Below are 16,923 nucleotides of genomic sequence, written 5' to 3' on the forward strand. Positions count from 1 at the left end.
TGCAGAACTGCTCAATTATACATAAAATACACAAATAACAAGACAAAGGTCAGCTATGGGGTTGGGTGGTTTGTTTGTTTGTTTTGTGTGTGTGTGTGTGTATTTTTCTGGGAGAAAATGAAGTCGGAGCAATAGAAAAAATAAAATTCTGATACGCTTATATGACCCATTTTGATAATCTCTAAAGACACAGTATCTTTCTTCTGAACAGTAACTTCTTAACAGAAGTATGCCAGACATACTATTCTATTGCTATGCTTTTTTTCTTTCACACACAATTAGGTAAAGCTTATTATCACCTCATTTTACTGGTGGTGTTGGGTAACACAGTGGTTCATAACTGTCAAAGCATATGAAGAGTTGTTCCATAACACTGAGACAATAACAAATGAAGATATAGTCAACTGAAAGTGGCCTTCTAGGAACAGGGGGTTGTAAATATTACATTAAAGTCACATGGGGAGGGTGTTTGCTTTTTGGACATTAGATGCCCATGCAAAACCAAACACTCTGAAAACTTGTTAGGAGAACAACGGTGCTGTAACTTCTGCCACTTGCACCTTTATCACTGACAAGTGTTGAAGCCTACAGACCTTCTGTAGAGAGAGCCTAGAGAGGCTAATGATGGTAAAAGGAGAGGGACTCCTCCAGTCTCTGAACCTCTGATTTATAACTAAGTGCACCACCGGCAAAGTTAGGAACTGTGAACACTGTATATGGTGTTTCCTATCACTACTTCTAAATGCAGCTGAGAAAAAACGTTTCTATTGACCAGTGCAGGAAACAGAGGTACCGAAAAGTGACATAGCTGATCCTAGGCCACATAGGAGAGTCAGTGGCAGAGTTATTACAGGAGCTAGCTCTCTCTAGACCCAGACCAGACCTCTGTTGTAAGCAAGGCCACATGATCAAAATGTATGTGTAGATGGGATCTAATGAGTGCTCAGTAGGGAAGAAAAATAATTTCCCACAATCTTCTGGCTCTATCTGTCTCTCTGCACAGCAGGCCTATAGATGGCACCCCAAAATGCAAGCCTGTCCTGGACATTACCTCCTCAGCTCAGGTTTCATCCATCTACAGTGGCCTGAGCTGGCCTTCTGGACCCAAGTTTCCTGGCAGGGCTTCCTTGCTCTGGAGAGGGGAGATTAAATAACTCAGCATGTCTTCATCTCCAGCATCCTAAATCCCCACTTTCACAACCCTGTCTACTTTCCTGGTAACACCAGGCTCCCTTCCCCTAATCTCATAAACTGGCTGTATTCAGATTCAGCCTAGATTCTCCTAGAGAGCTCAGGAACTTCTCAGGACAGAACATCCTGCCACGTCATCATCTGTCAGTCACCTGAGTATTTATGCACCAAAGTAGTGGGAGTTCCTCGGGACTTATTTTTGATGAAGAAAACCAGGCAGTGTGGTAGAGTGCTGAACTACAAATATCAAGTTACTTTAGAGTCAGATTCTATTAGAGCTGTCATCACAAATGATTTCTCCTGTCATCTCCCATGCCCCTTCTTTAGTCCCAGTTACAGCTGTGCTGAGCGACACTTACTAGCGGGCAGACCAGCAGGCATCTCCTCCAGATGACGGAGATGTCATGCTGGCAAGAATGAACCATATTGTCTAGACGCAGCAGAGATTTCTTTGTCTGAGATTGACACTGGGGAGGGCTTGCTTCATGTGTCACTTCAGGCACATGGTCTATGTTTTTCCTGCTGCTGTCTGAGCTGATTCAGGCTAAGACACAGTCCCTGTCTCCTAAAATTTCTGCACACCAGCCTTAGGAAAAGAAGGATGGAGCTCCTTGCAGTTGCTGGAAGTGCTGAAGATTGTCTTTACAGCTGACCTGAACCTAACGCTCTGCAGCATCCTGAATCTAAACCAAGCCTTCATTTCTGTCCAAAGCCAAGGCAGTCAAGCCCAGCTCCGCAGCAAGTCAGCTCAAAGCAGGCCTACCTTGGCTGGGCAGCGGGAGGGAGGTACAGTTCCCTGGTCCCATGGGCAGTGTGGGGCAGGACGCTGCTTTCAGGCCACCGGCTAGGAGCTCTGCACCTCTCCCTTCGTCTGCATTTTTACCAATGCATCTAAACTCTCTCGTGCATTCTTTTCTTTCCAAGTCTGATGCTTGGGAGGTTTCTAAGTTTTAAGTTAATGCTGTATGAAACTCAGAAACACCCCGTAGATCAGTATTTCCTTGCAAAAGTCAACAGATAAAATGTTATTAGCCTCCAAGTCATGGGAGAACTGAGTACCATGCCCAAAGTCATAACTGAACTGAACTGCCGCTCCTTACGGGCAACGCACACCTTCACAACCCTCTCCCAGCCCCCTTACCTCCAGGGCACGGTTCCATCCACAGAGGGGGCAGAGCACAGGACAAGCTAGCAGGCTCTGCTGGGCTCACTGCCTGGAAACCTGCACTGCAGCCAGCATTGTCACAGGAGCCTGCAGGGTCAGGGGGAGGTGGAGTTTGCGAATCACTGCTACAGAGAATGTGCTTTTCCTATGTTATACATGGTCTCCGTTTTTCAAGAAGAAGTAAGATGCATACATAGGCAGTGTTATTTAAGAGGAGACTGCTAATTTTATGAGGGAATATCAACCAAGTTCACCCACCAGGAGACATGCAGCACATCTCCTGCAAGCGAGAACTATGAAGCTGAGCCAACTCACACAGCCAGTGCTGAGCAAGTAAACAAAAAGCATGGGGAACAGTCTAAGACAAGAGTAAATACACCATCATCACACGTTCGGGCTCTCAAGGAGAACTGCTGCCAAAACAGCACACAAACTCACGTACAAATTTCTAACACTTACTTCACAAATCTTTTCCAATGAAGGGACGAAGAAATCATCGCAGACAATTGCTAAAGCATAAAACATATACATGGCCTGCAAAAGAGAAAAGAAAATGTTGAGTTTGGAGACTGTCAAGCAAAGAAACTGAACTGCAGTGTCCCAACTTATCTTAGTCTTGTTTTGATATACATTTGTAAAAAAGTTTTCTCTTGTAAGAAAACTTCATGGGGCCCTCTGGGATTTAACAGAAAGATCATTAAGTATTTAGATAAAAGTTCTATCAAGCTATCAGAAACTGCCAGCACTTTATCATAAAGACATTTAAAAAAAAATAATCTCTGGATATTACTTAATTGCCCTTAACTTTTCTCTCTGTTGTGTAGTGCAAAGCTTTTTTATTATTATATTCTGTGAAAATCTGGATTATTGAGGAGCAGCAGCTTTTGAAATACTAGTGTTCTGAAAAAAAAGACGAAAGGAGCTTGTTTTCTGCATGTTATCTGGGACAAACTAGCAGAGTTTTAAAGCCAAGTGTTCTGCACAACAGGGGAAGTGGGAGAGAAGAGAGCACAACTGTACCCTTGGACGACCTGTAAGACAGGCCAGCACTTGTCCTTTACAGCACTCCTTGGTACGAGGCATGCAGCATATCTATTTAATTTGGCATTCCCATGAGGAACCAGAAACAATCTATCTGCGCATGCTGCCAAAAAAACTGTTGCAAGAGATGCTACCTCACCATCTTGGCTCTCATTCCTAGCAGACTATGGTATCAGCAAAGGTTTATTTATTGCTGCATGCATGTAAAAGCACATGTATGTGAGAGATCCTTAAATTGTATGCATGTAAACAGAGAGGTGAGGCCCCGGACATAAGCCTGGAACAGACTGCGCAGCAGCAGCCAGATATATCTGGAACAAGGAGTATGAAGGGCTGTGCACGGTGAGGCAGGAGAAATGGACACCTGAGCTCCTTCTTCATTCCCCTGCTATGTTCTCACCGCCCACTTCTGGTAGAGAAGCGCCCCGCTAGGAGCTGCACCCCGTGCACACAGCCCTTCATTGCAACCCATTTCTGATGTCATTACAGTTTTCCAGGTTTAAACACCCACTCCCCACCAAAAAAAAAATAAAAACAAACTTGCTAGAACATAATTATTTAATTATTACTCTACTGCAAAAAATCAATAATTTCTACGAAAATCTCTGCCAAACAATCTTTTCAAGCTCAAAAATAATCCAAATATACTTGTTCAGTATTAGAGATAGGAATTTCATCACAATGGATGATTTTAACGCCAATTTGAAGATTCAGAGCTGGACAGTTAATTAGGTAAAGGAAGCAAATGCCTCACAAACCTTGTGCAAAGGAAGCATGATCAGAAGCAGCCTCTGAGAGTTAAGTGACCAAGTCCCATTGAAATACAATGGATAGCAGGTGCCCAACATCAGCCTGGATTTTTTAATCTGCTAATCATATTAATCTGCCTGGGCCATGCTGTCATTTTCCTTTCCCAAACGCACAGCAATGCCTTTCAAGAGCACTAATCTGTACACCATCATCCCTCTAAATTGAGTGCACTCTCTGTATTTGATATAATCTACAGTCACAGAGCGCTGGGCATCATATGGTTCCTTGGGATTCCTGCAATCTGCTATGGTTGTGATAGCCAAATTCTCCCGAACAAAGACAGGTAGATAGAAAGCAGACAGCCAAAAGCAGACAGCATGCCCCCCCACCCAGTTCCCACACCCTCTGCCAGATCAGGTCATTTCAACATCTACCTCAATATATGGTGCACAGTCTTCTTCTCCTCTGTGCTCCTACTATTTTTTCAGATCATGCAGAACTCCTGCACACTACGTGGTATGCTGCAGGTAGCTTCAGCCTGGACAGAAACCAGATGCCAGGTGTCCATCAGTTTAAGTTCAGGCAAATGTTTCTGAGAGTTTTTAAATGAGTGCTCAAATGATGTGACAGGTGGTTTTGCATCATCTCCAATGTTAACGATAGCAGGAAAGCATACCCATGTCCCAGTAACCATACATGTGTAAAAAAAGCTACATTTCATGGCATTCTAATGATTTTTAGAGTGTACAATCACAAGCCAAAAAGGTGACAATGGAATTTTCTTTTGTCCACTCTGTCTTACGCATTTGTAGGATCAGGTACAAGAGAAAAGCTAAAAAAGGGGGACTGAAATCAGGAAGGAGTGGAAAAAATGAATGTGAAGAAACTACCACCACACTTTCTCTAATCCTTTTGGAGGTGCTGGGGAACACCAAGCTGCCATGCCTGCTGAAAGCACTAACCAAAGCCTGCTAAATCAGGAAGACTGCTGTGGGCGACTTCAGCAAGTTTTACACCAGGCTGACAGAACAGATCAGGCTGAACCCATACTGACTTCAGCATTTATTTTTAATGACCTCATTGTTGTCACAATTCTGGTTATGGCTGGGAGTCTTTCCTAATTTAATTGGCTTGAATGCAATACAGGATAAGGAGTCCAAATCTATGGAGTATCTTGTGAGAAAACAACTTGGTTCACAAGCTAAAATACTGGCAATTACCTTTGGCAAGTGAACACGTGATGACAACATTGCTTCCTTGAAGTGTTTTTGTTTGTTTGTTTTTTAACAAACAAAAATAAAGCTTAGAGTTTGGGCCAGCAGGAACACACACAAAAAATTAAATTTTATCGCAAGTCAGATTTGTAAAGATATAGGTCAGACAGCAGTCCAGGCTACTTAATGTGGAAAGAAGGAAGAGAGCCAGCATCAGGGCAAGCAACTCTGTTCCATATGTCAAATATGGACAAACGCAAACAGCACGGCTTTAAGCTTTTGCAGCCAATTAGGTGGTTTGAGCTTCCACCCAAGTTCAGCTGTGGCTCTGTTACTGTGCCAACTGCTTGCTCCTCTGCTGGCCAGCCTCTCTCAGCTTCATGTGACTATGTGGTGCTCCCAGCTGGCATATACAGGCACACCTGCACTTACCTGGGGTGCGGGATGATGCCAAGCCACTGCCTCCCTGTTCCAGCCAGCACTGGTGGCATCTAGGAGCACTCACCCAGACTGTGTCTGTGATGACACTGGATGACACAGGGAGGTGAGCACTGAAGTGCCAGCTGTACATTAATGAACTTACCTCTTTCCCCTACAAGCAAAGGGGCAAACCCCCACAGCTTCCCTAAATCCTAAACACAACTAGGGCTTCAGTGACCCAGCTGGTTGTGAACCTGGCTGGGCAGTGCCAAAGGAAGAATTCACATTGCAAAGAAGGTGAAACCAATGTGAATCCAAGGGGTCGCATTGCCTCAGCCTTCAACAAACACAAGCAAGCTTCATATGGCTCAGGAAGGCAGCAGGGCAGCACTGCTGAAGTCAGCTCCACCTGCACGCAGCTACCGGGGACAAAGGCAGGGCCTGAAGGAATGTGGATGGGCTGGGGTAGAGCTGAGGCGAGAGGTGTAATGGCAATGGAGTGAGATGATGGGGAGGACAAGAAGTACGTCTCAACCCCAAGCACTGCTTGGTCGCATTCAGCTAAAGTGAAGACATTAAAATCTTTGAATAGGCAACCTTCTTAAAAGACACTTCTCCTCCACAAAAGGCCATTAAAAAAATGATGGAAATATAATGACCCTGTATTAAAAGATTATAAATTCCAGATTAAGTGGAATTTATATTTTTTCCATTAGGATTGGTTTTTAAATGATGCTTCAAATAAACAAGCATCAGAGAAGTAATTGCAATCTCTACGTGAAAGTAGATTAAACATCTTACTTGAAAAACGTATTCTGCTGCTCAGGACATTGGTGATTATTGCTCACATTTGTCCAGCATCCCTTTGAATTTCCTGCACCAGTCTCCATCCTTGCATTAGAGCCTCCTTTACTGAGCGAAAGCCAGAAACGTTCCACAGGAACGTCTAAGTGCTGTAGGAGGCAGCAGCTTCACTCCGAGAGTAGGGGGGTATCAAAAGGAAACAAGAAAATTTTGGTCAGTATGATATGGAATTATGCTGAGCACCTCTTCAATCACAGCCAAATATATTTTAGGGCACTGTGGTACAGGAACACAGAGGGTTTAGAGTGTAATGAGGTAGCAATGAGGCAGTTCAGCAGATGTTTGGAGAACACTCTCCTAAGCCAGAGATGCTGCTGTGGACAGACTGAAGGTGCCTGCCAGATGATTTACAGAATGGGAGCAAAAGCCTTGGGATGAGCAGTGGTGAAAGCGCCCTCCTGACTCCTCCTGGCAGCTGAGCTATGCCAAGGGACAGAGGATGAAGGACTTGTCCTGCCTCACAGCTCATCCCTTCCACTCCCATCCAAGCCCGATATGACTGCAAGCTCTGTCAGCCACGTGCCAAGTCACCTTCCAGCTGAAGGATCGAACCACGCTAGCCTTATTATCCAACCCTCCCCAAGCAGCCAGTGCTAGCAGCCATTGCCCACCCCAACACAATTCCATCTCTGTTCCATCCAATGGGTGCTGAAAAGGCAAGGATGGACTTCCAGCCTGAAGCAGCATTAAATTGAAGAAAGAGCTGTATATATTTTCCAGACACAGCACATGATTGGAGGTACCAAGCACAGGTCCCATACCTACAAGGCTCAGATACATACTTACCTTTCTACTTAAAAGTTTGTTCTCAACAGTTAAAGATGTCACAGCTGAGAGATATTCATCCCTACTTTATTTTGGGAAATCTGCTTTATATCACTTTACTTTATGAAATAACCAGGACAGCTTACACAGACTTGGCCTATATAAGGATCTATTCTGTTTCACTTTTTTTTTTTTTTTTTTGGTAGCCTGTCTATCATTAAACTAGCATCTGTACATAATTCTTGTTCATAATTTTCCTATATTATAATGATCAGGATGAATTTAGGATCAATTTAGCTACAGATCTAGAGATTACTCTAAATACTCATCCTCAGTAAAGGAATCAAGTTTGACAGAAAACATCACAAGCAGAGCACCACTGTGTCACTGTTCTTGTAGCTCAAACTTCAGGTCTTTTGTGTCCCCCAATACTAGTTGCTTGGATGAGTTGAGCTTCATTGTTTTTTCCATCAACAGGTTCTGCATTTCTTTGGTAAAGAATGCATACGGCATGGTTCTCCTAAGAAGTTAATTAGTTTTGTTTGTTTGTTTGTTTGTTTGTTTTACGTGAAATTTGTTTGCCAATCTGACCTGCTTCACCTCCAAAATGACAACCTGTTATAAGTGATGCACATGCCACCTTGCACCACAGTGCTTCACTGGAACCACTGCAACCAAGCACAGAGCTTTCCTTAATTCTGACTACATACAAAACCACCTAGAAGTCCACTAATAAACAGAAATTAAAAAACAACAACAACGAAACAACACAACACAAAACAACAACCAAGCAAGAAACCCACACAGTCCAAGCTCACTCGTAGCAGTGGGCTGTGGTACCAGGATGTGATCAGCAGCAAGCTGTGTATAACTATCGCTTTGTATTGCATGTCATCAGTAAAGTAAGTGTGTTTAGGGCACCACAAAACCATCAGCAGAAGGAGACATCTCTGTGACAGAGAAACACAACCTGGCCGGTCTCTGACATGGCAACAAGGAAAGACAGGACAGGTACAGAGTGACCTGAATTTTCTGAGCCGCTTGCAGCCATTGGCAGGAGCCCGGTTTGTGCAGCTCATTCCAAGAGTTGTTCCCCCGACAAACCTCTGCAGGTGCAGGCAGGAAGGATCCCTGTAGCCACTCACGCCTGGGCTCTGGCAGGAGCTCACCTGCTGCTGCACACCAACACGCATACCCACGCAGGCACACGCAGACGGCTTGTGTTCTGGCACTGCAGAGCACTGGGAAAAGGGGACACCGTGCACAAGACCGCAATGAAATGGGGATCAGCATGTTCTGGGACCAGTCTGCAGTTGGGAGGAAAGGTAGTGCCCATCCCTCTGGGCTCTTTTGGGGGAACCCGCAGCAACACCCAAACCCTCCTTCTGCTGCAAGCACTCATATTACAAGTGCCTGAGTGACACCATCTCCAGCCCCTGGTTCTGGAGGTACCGGGTGCCTATCACTGAGTGTCCACACAGGCATCAGCATGAATCCACCAGAACAAATCAAAAAAGGTAAAATGCTATGAGAACATCTAGAAATCTACATCCCTTTGGGGACAACGTTAAGATTTCAAAATGAAGCTCTCAAGTACCGGGACACTCCCAGATTGCAGGCTTTATGTTTAATCCTTTAGTAACGAACAGCACTGGACTCTAAAAAGCCAGACCCTGGTTCCCTCCCATTTGAACATCCCAAATGAGTGATTTAGTGGGCATGATGTTGTTTGTGATAACATGCCCTCTTCTCAGAGAGGACATGACAATCATTAATAGCAGTCAAGCAAACAGCTGATGAGCTCTGAAGAATTACCTAGGGGAAAATTAAACATTATAGCTCCAAACCAGCAATACATTTTCATTGGCCCACTTTCCTCTTGAACTGAAGTGTTTTACATTTCTACTGACTAAAACTATTGCTAAATTGCTCCTGCCCAGTTGCTCTTAGGTTTTTAAAGTGTTTAGTAAGTTACTATCATCTTTGTGAAACATCAGAACATGTTAAGTAATTCTTCACAGCCTCACTGCAGGATGTGCTGAGGTGTAAGACTTTCTGTTTTCACTGTCATTAAACAATAGGGGGAAGATGCCTTGGGAATCCCCTGAAAGGCTATTTAATGCATCCCCCCAAAGTCCCAGTTCATACAATTTGACCCCTGGTTCTCTGTTTTTTTTTGATAAACAAGTTTTACCTTGATGTCTTTTAGAAAGTAACATAAAAATGTTGGCAAAAGGGGATTGGGAGAAAGAGAACAAGGTTTTAGTAAAATAAATAAAAACAGTTTAACAAAGTCTCTTTCATTTTACAGCTCGGTCTCCTCAAACCTGCAGAGACAGTTGGTTCTGTCTGCATCTTTTCCTACAAAGTACAGTTCTGTGCGTGCTCTAATTTGATCAGACATTTGGTAACTGAATTGCTTGAGGGTAAAATCAGAATTGGAGATTGATTACCCCAATACAATGACAACCCCTTTCAATCAAGACTAAAGAGACAGGTTGCTAAAAGTTGACAGTTGTCTTTTTTCAAAGTATCAATTCTCTCTTTGACAATAGGTTACAGATACTCCATGGTAAGAGGAGACAAAGCATTTGCCATTGCTCTGTCTGCTTCCTACTGCATCCAACAGGCTGGACCAGGCCCAAAGACAGGGAAGTTTGTCCTAAGGATTCACAAGTTCACAGCTCAGGGCAGAAAGACACCGGGAAACTTCTCAGCTGATGCCCGTGGTCATGGGCTGTATACCTTCCAGCAGCCTCAGCAGCGAGGGTTTGTCTGGAGCCGCGTAGTTGTGGAGCATGCCCCTCTGAACGCAGACTTGTCTGTGGTGGGGTTCTGGACAAGACAGCCCATGGGCAGTCCTGCTAGCTGGGCAGGGATCATCTGTTCCACCCACCGCATTATTCAGAGCCAATAAAGCTGCTGAGCGCACCAAGGGACTGAAGCATCTGCTTGCTAGAGGGGAAGTGACCAGACATGCTTCTGTTGGGACAACAGATGCTTACATCTAGTTCTTACTAAAAACAGATTTTTCTTTTTATTCTGAAGCAGGTAGTTCACCTTTGATTTTCAGTCCTCAAAAATCTACTTTGTTGTATGTTAAAGTATGTTCAGCTTGTTCAGAGCTGACAAAAAGGCTATGGAAAAACAAATTATCTTGAGAGCAATTATGAAGACCAAATCATAATTTGAAATAGACTGGAAAACAGCCCAATTCACAGTTTATGTAGTCAACTGTATGAGAATACTGTGTGATTTCACTGTTACTAAGACTGAAAAAATACAGTCCAGGTCTTGCCTCTTTTAAAAAGCCTGGAAAAAGACATGTTGAGGTACAGATTCCACTGAGATTAAGAATTACTTTAGCAACCCTTATTTTTCATGGTCTCATTATAAAATTATTCCTGTAACTCCAGGTTTGGTTTTTTTTAAAACATTTTTTGTGTTGAAATCTAAGAAACACAAGTTTACAAGGCAACAGCATGTTATTATAAACATCATATTTTGCTTAGAGTGGCTACACAAGAGTCTGCAAGCTGTTTTTCATATACTGAGATGAATTTTACTATAAGAACGTAAGCCTTTTCTTAAAAAACTCTCATAACACTTTTCTATATTACCCACAGTAGAGTTACAAGGGGACAAACTATGTACCAGTATTTTGCAAGACCTCATGATGTGGTTTACACATCTGCCATACAGATTAAGAGCAGATAATACAGCTTCTTGCATTAACAATCAAGAGTGACCTTTCCATGTCAAAACACAAAAACTGTGTGAGGCTACAAATACTGCAAGAGAAACAAATAATCAGCATCCAGCATGCAAACAAACAAATAAAACCCATCAGCCAAGATGCATGTTACATTGTGTGTGAAATTCCACACAAGGCGCCACGCAACATGCTGACTGTGACAGTAAAACTGACAAACGTTCTGAAATTAGGAAACGGCAGGCCAAGGCTGTCTGGGACACATGAATGTTCTCCATGGCTGTTCATTGAGGACCACTTAATCCCAGGAGCACTGTTCCCCATGCCATTTAAAAAACAACCCCAAGCTCCGCACCAGGCCCTTGGAGAAGGGCACCAGTCCAGCAGTTGGGGCCAGGAGGGCACAGAGCTTGCACAACGCGGAAATCTGATCCTGGTGGCGCGGGGCTTTTCAAGCTGCCCATGCATGGTGGCCACGGTGGTTTAGCAGCCGGTGGTCCTGTGGCTCGCAGCTGAAGTGGGGCACGCACAGAGGTAGGGGAGGACCTGCAGAGTGGACCACAGGCAGGTGAAACCCAACCTGTGGCCTTTACCCCACATCTACAACGGGGCAGCTGAAGATCCGCTGAAGATGTCTTTCTCTCCACTAAACACAAAGCAGCTCTGGGTGACTAGCTGCAGCAAGGTATGACTCTGAGAGATGGTTTATCTGGATTTTTTGGGAGTATTCTTGTGGGTGCTGAAGAATCCAGCTTAGGTCCAGGGTTTGCTTTCTAAAACATCCAAAAGTTAACTGTTCCCATAGAACCTTGGAAACCTTTGGCTTGCCAAAGTCAATAGTGATGTTACTCAACAATTTATTGTAGCTGTTTAGCCGAAATAAGATCATAACAGAGCACTCACATTACATGATACAATACAATCTAATTTATGTTTAAAGAGAAACCATGAATCACTCAACATAGTTAATGGTGACTGCTCATTTAAGTTGACTAAAAATTATAAGATGCTTTTAAATATTCATTACAAACAGGTATTTTCTTTGCTGCTTAAGAATGTCTTCTCCCCCTTGAGGATTACCAAGTTGGCAGCACTTCGTAAATTTAGGAGACATTAAAGAAAAGAATCGTCTTTATCTACCTAACAAAAGTTGAAAAAATGATCTGGGGGGAAAGTGCTTCCTTCTGTGAGATTACTGCAGCTGCCTGTATGGATTTGTAACAGTGTCTTGTGACCTAACACACCACGGTTATATCCAAGTAAATTTATTTCCAGTATCCTGAATTTTGACCTTGCTCATACACCGCATTTACAATGACTTGCTTGGAGCAGAGATCGCAAAACTCCAAGCCCAAAACTGCACACCTTTTTGACTAGTAAGACTTTAAAAACAGCATTTACTAAAATCTTGCTGGCCCATTTCTGAACTTTGAAGCCCAACATTTTCTAGAATTCCCAGACGAATCCAGGACCACTGTGCAAATGTGAAGTTACGATCACTTCTTAGATGTATTTAGGAAGTAAATACTCACCTCAGCAACTTGAGAGAGGTTTTTGTTTTGTTTTGTTTTTGGCCTGTTGTTTAACTTAGCATGTCTCTAAGCTCTGCATTTGGCCAAGTATAATAAAGACAGTGAAAGGGTCAAAAGTCAGCGAGACAACAGTGCAGTGGGGCACACTTGTTTGATGCCACCCTCTGGAGAGTGCCTGCAAAAGCCAGCAGCCAGGACTTGATAACATCACCAAACTGTCCCAGCATGTCCCATGTGCCAGAGAACGTTCTCCTTGTCCCACCAACCTGGGAGCATCTCCTTGCACAGCAGCATTTGGCGCAAGAGTTGGCAGCGTGGGGTTGCGCTGCTCTGCTGGCAGCACTGCACAGCTGCCCAATAGCTTCAGCAAAGCCCTTTGCATGAGTTCATTCAGCTGACAGCACGCATTCAGGGGCTGCAGTTGGTTGGCCTTTTAGGAGTTATTGTAAAAACTAAGAAGAGAGCATTAACACTATACTCAGATGAGTCACTAAAACTCACCCTCAACCACGACTAGAACAGAAGGGGAATGTCCGTGTGCAAGAGCAGAAAACACTGTGGGTAGGGAGCGGTATCAGCTGTCAGCAAACATACGGTATCCAGTCCAAACTGATAGGAAAACAAATGCAGTCACAAAACTTACACAAAGGACGTGCAGGATGACAGCTCCATGCCTCCTGTTCTCGTTTGTAAAGATGTCATTGGGGAATTCATGGAGAGCTGCAAAAGGGAAAAAAAAAAAAAAAAGCCCAGATGCTTTATCAAGTACTCAAAACTGCCACAAGTACTATTAAGAAACATAATGAAAAAAACACTGGAGTCCTTCTGTGGGGCAAAGGCTCAGCAATCTCACAACAATCATGCCTATGGGCCCTTATGCACAGGCTCTTTGTTCTGCCTTGGTGTTAGCTTAGCATAATTTGTCTTCTGTCAGCTATATGGGTTGCTCCAAGTGTTTGTGTGTAATTTGCTTCCATGGTAACTGCAACTGCATACCTAAAGACACCTTGCAGAGAGCAGATAAACCCCAAGAACACATCACCACGCTCTTTTGGAAAAGTTGAAAGGGAAACAGCAAGAGCTGTTTGCTTGCTAGAGCAAGCGCTAACAGGTCACTCTCAGAAAGCATTTCTAGCTTATGGCTTTGCACCTGAAAATGGATGGGTGAAAGCAGAGGGCAGGTGCTAGAAATATTTCAAATAAACCTCATTTACTGACCAAAAAGTCTATTGCTAACACACCATTGACAAGTACCCGCACTGAGTCAAGACACAGCGCGACTCCAAGCTCCAGGACTCTGCCTCTGGGTACTCAGCTGCCACTTTTACCAGGATGACAATGCATACACACAGAGAGACACCAGGAAATGATTAGCTAGGAAACAGGGGCTGGGTCTCAGATCCCTCATGAAATAAGCGAAGGGAGCTACAATTAGCACTGTGGGAAAGCAGCACCTGTCTCATCTGAATGCATGCCGGCTTGATGCCTTCGCCCTCATCTGCACACAGAAAATGCTTATTTTGAAGAGGCCGCCAGCAGCTGCCGTGATTCGGTGTCTTGCTCTTGCAGAAGGCATTTCCCCTGTGCATGTGATGGGGGGCATCATGTGCGTGCCCCTTGGCCTCCTGAGGTGATGGGGAGGCCAAGGACAGGTGGCTGCTTCAACCGAGCCGCAGCCCAACCACGACTGGGTCTGCAGGGGCTGCCCTATGGTCTCTGCATGTCAGGGCTTCGTTCCCTCAGCCAACTGCATTCCTCCCTCCTTCCAGCTATTCTAGTTGATACTGTTATATATGGAGTGGTAATTCGTGTCGAGAAAATGATTGATATTAATAAAGAAGGGGGAGATTTGGGAATGTGGCCATGGGGGTTGGAAAACCCCATGGTTGAGATAACATTAGACTCTTAACGACGAGGCCATCAGGAATATAAAAGAGTTTAGAGGGAACAAAGAAGGGTGGTTCAGGAGACTCCATGAAGTCTCCAGTTTCTTGTTCTCCAGCTGGTTCTCTTGTTCTCCAGCTGGTTCTCTTGTTCTCCAGCCATTAAGGCATGGATGTTTATGGGTGTTTGCTGTTGTTGTTACATTCAAAGTTGTTTGACCAATGAAAAATTGCTTGGAAAAGAACTGCTGTGGGGAGAAGGGTATAAGAGGGGAGCCTGCCCTCAAGATAAAGAGAAGGCAACATGAAGTTACATCAATAAAGAAGCAGGAAAAAGAAGTGAAGAGGAACAGGCTGGCAGAATGGAGACCAGGACGGGAACAGGCACTTTGATTGCCTCATGAAGATAGGTTCGGCCAAACTCAGCAAACTGCTCAGAGAAGCTCGTAGAGAAAGTCACTGGAAATGGGCACACCGAAGCTGGAGAGAAGCTCGAGCTGAGAGAAGCAGAGCCGCACACACAACTGCCCCTCGCTGGTCAGCAGTTGCACAGTATGGGGAATCATACGTCCTTAGGAACAAGGACTGTCCTGGTAACCTTACAGTTTATTCTCCTTATTAATAATTGGACAGTTTATGAGCCTGAAGTATGGGACCAAACTGAGGTCAAGGTGTGGGACGACTCTGCAACTAAAAACGACAAGGTTGCAGTGGGATTGCTCGGCACCTGGCGAGCAATCTCTGAGGCCTTAGAGCCATGTGGAGCCACAGTCACAAATGTGTGGCTTGCCAGAGAGTGAGGGAGCTGCGGGCTCCTTTACTGATCCAACTGCTACGCCATCGCCATGGGCCCCTCTGCTGCTACAGCCATCTCAGGCCTTTGTTGTTACGCCCCCTGTTGACCTGGACGTGCCTTTTGACCCAGGCCTATTGGCCTTGAAAAGGAGATGGATATGCTTTTCTTCAATCTGGGAAGAACGGGATACATAAGGCCCGAAGACTGAGTTGCTTGACAACTTAAAGCAAGACATATTGTTCAAAAGGAATGGGAAAATGTAGACAGAATCACAGAATTTCTAGTTTGGAAGAGACCTCAAGATCATCGAGTCCAACCTCTGACTTAACACTAGCAGTCCCCACTAAACCATATCCCTAAGCTCTACATCTAAACGTCTTTTAAAGACTTCCAGGGATGGTGACTCCACCACTTCCCTGGGCAGCCCGTTCCAATGTCTAACAACCCTTTCTGTAAAGAAGTTCTTCCTAACATCCAACCTAAAACTCTCCTGGTGCAACTTAAGCCCATTCCCCCTCGTCCTGTCACCAGGCACGTGGGAGAATAGACCAACCCCCACCTCGCTACAGCCTTCTTTAAGTTACCTGTAGAGAGCAACTTGTTAGTAATCAAGAAAAGGAATGGAAAATGGAGACTGTTAAGTCATGGAACTTAAAGGATTGTTTGTTACCTTTTCTGATTTTATGTATGTATAGGCGTACTAGATTTTAGTAAGTTATGGAACTTAAAGGATTGTTTGTTACCTTTCCTGATTGTACATATGCATAGGCATACTTGCATTTAGTATGTAAAGCAATGTTCTGTATATTTAGAATATTTGATGTTTGTGTGTGCGTGTTGGTGGAGCGTAGACTCCCCACACATCCAGCGCTGTTTACTTGCCTTTTATACCTTTTATAGCTTTTATACCTTTTAGAAATATTTGTTTTATAAGTATTACAAAATTCAGATTGAGTTGAGACCTCATTTATAACATAATCAAGAAAAGGAATGGAAAATGGAGACTGTTGTTAAGTTATAGAACTTAAAGGATTGTTTGTTACCTTTTCTGATTGTACGTATGTATAGGCATACTTGGGTTTAGCATGTAAAAACAATGTTCTGTATATTTAGAATGTTTGATGTTCATGTATGCGTGTTGGTGGAGCGTAGACTCCCCGCACACCCAGCGCTGTTTACTTGCCTTTTATACCTTTTATAGCTTTTATACCTTTTATATTTTTTATATCTTTTATACCTTTTATAAATATTTATTTTATAAATATTACAAAATTCAGATTGAGTTGAGACTTCATTTATGGATGGAGAAAGGCAGGCCAGAGACCTCCTGAAGACCACAGTTCATCAGAGCAACACATATCTGAAAGGTTAGAAGTGATTTTTCTGTGAAGCTGCTGTTCTCTGTGCCACGACAACTGGCAAGAGCACCCATTTTCTCTGCATACTCTTACCATGCTTGACCAGAGATGGTCAATTAGTTCGTGTAAAATTGCCAAGCCTCAGGTCCTGGCCTTAGCCACAGACCCCACAATCACAGCTATGGCAAGGCAACAGCTATTTTCCACATAAGTCCAGGGACAGTATTCAAGG

The 16,923-nt window shown here is 43.9% G+C and overlaps 1 protein-coding gene across 7 annotated transcripts in view; it reads right to left on the reverse strand.

The window, feature by feature from the left end:
* RIN2 (Ras and Rab interactor 2) overlaps positions 1–16,923 on the reverse strand; it is a 310,183-nt gene that overhangs the window by 172,933 nt on the left and 120,327 nt on the right. For all 7 annotated transcript variants that reach the window (XM_084514283.1, XM_084514291.1, XM_084514295.1 and 4 more), the window contains exons 3-4: positions 13,298–13,374; positions 2,816–2,890 (exon numbers count right to left, since the gene is read on the reverse strand). In XM_084514283.1, coding sequence (XP_084370409.1) covers positions 2,816–2,890; positions 13,298–13,374 — 152 coding nt within the window. The remainder of the gene's footprint in view (positions 1–2,815; positions 2,891–13,297; positions 13,375–16,923) is intronic.

The sequence above is a fragment of the Aythya ferina genome (assembly GCF_964211825.1).
Source record: "Aythya ferina genome assembly, chromosome: 3".
NCBI lineage: Eukaryota > Metazoa > Chordata > Aves > Anseriformes > Anatidae > Aythya > Aythya ferina.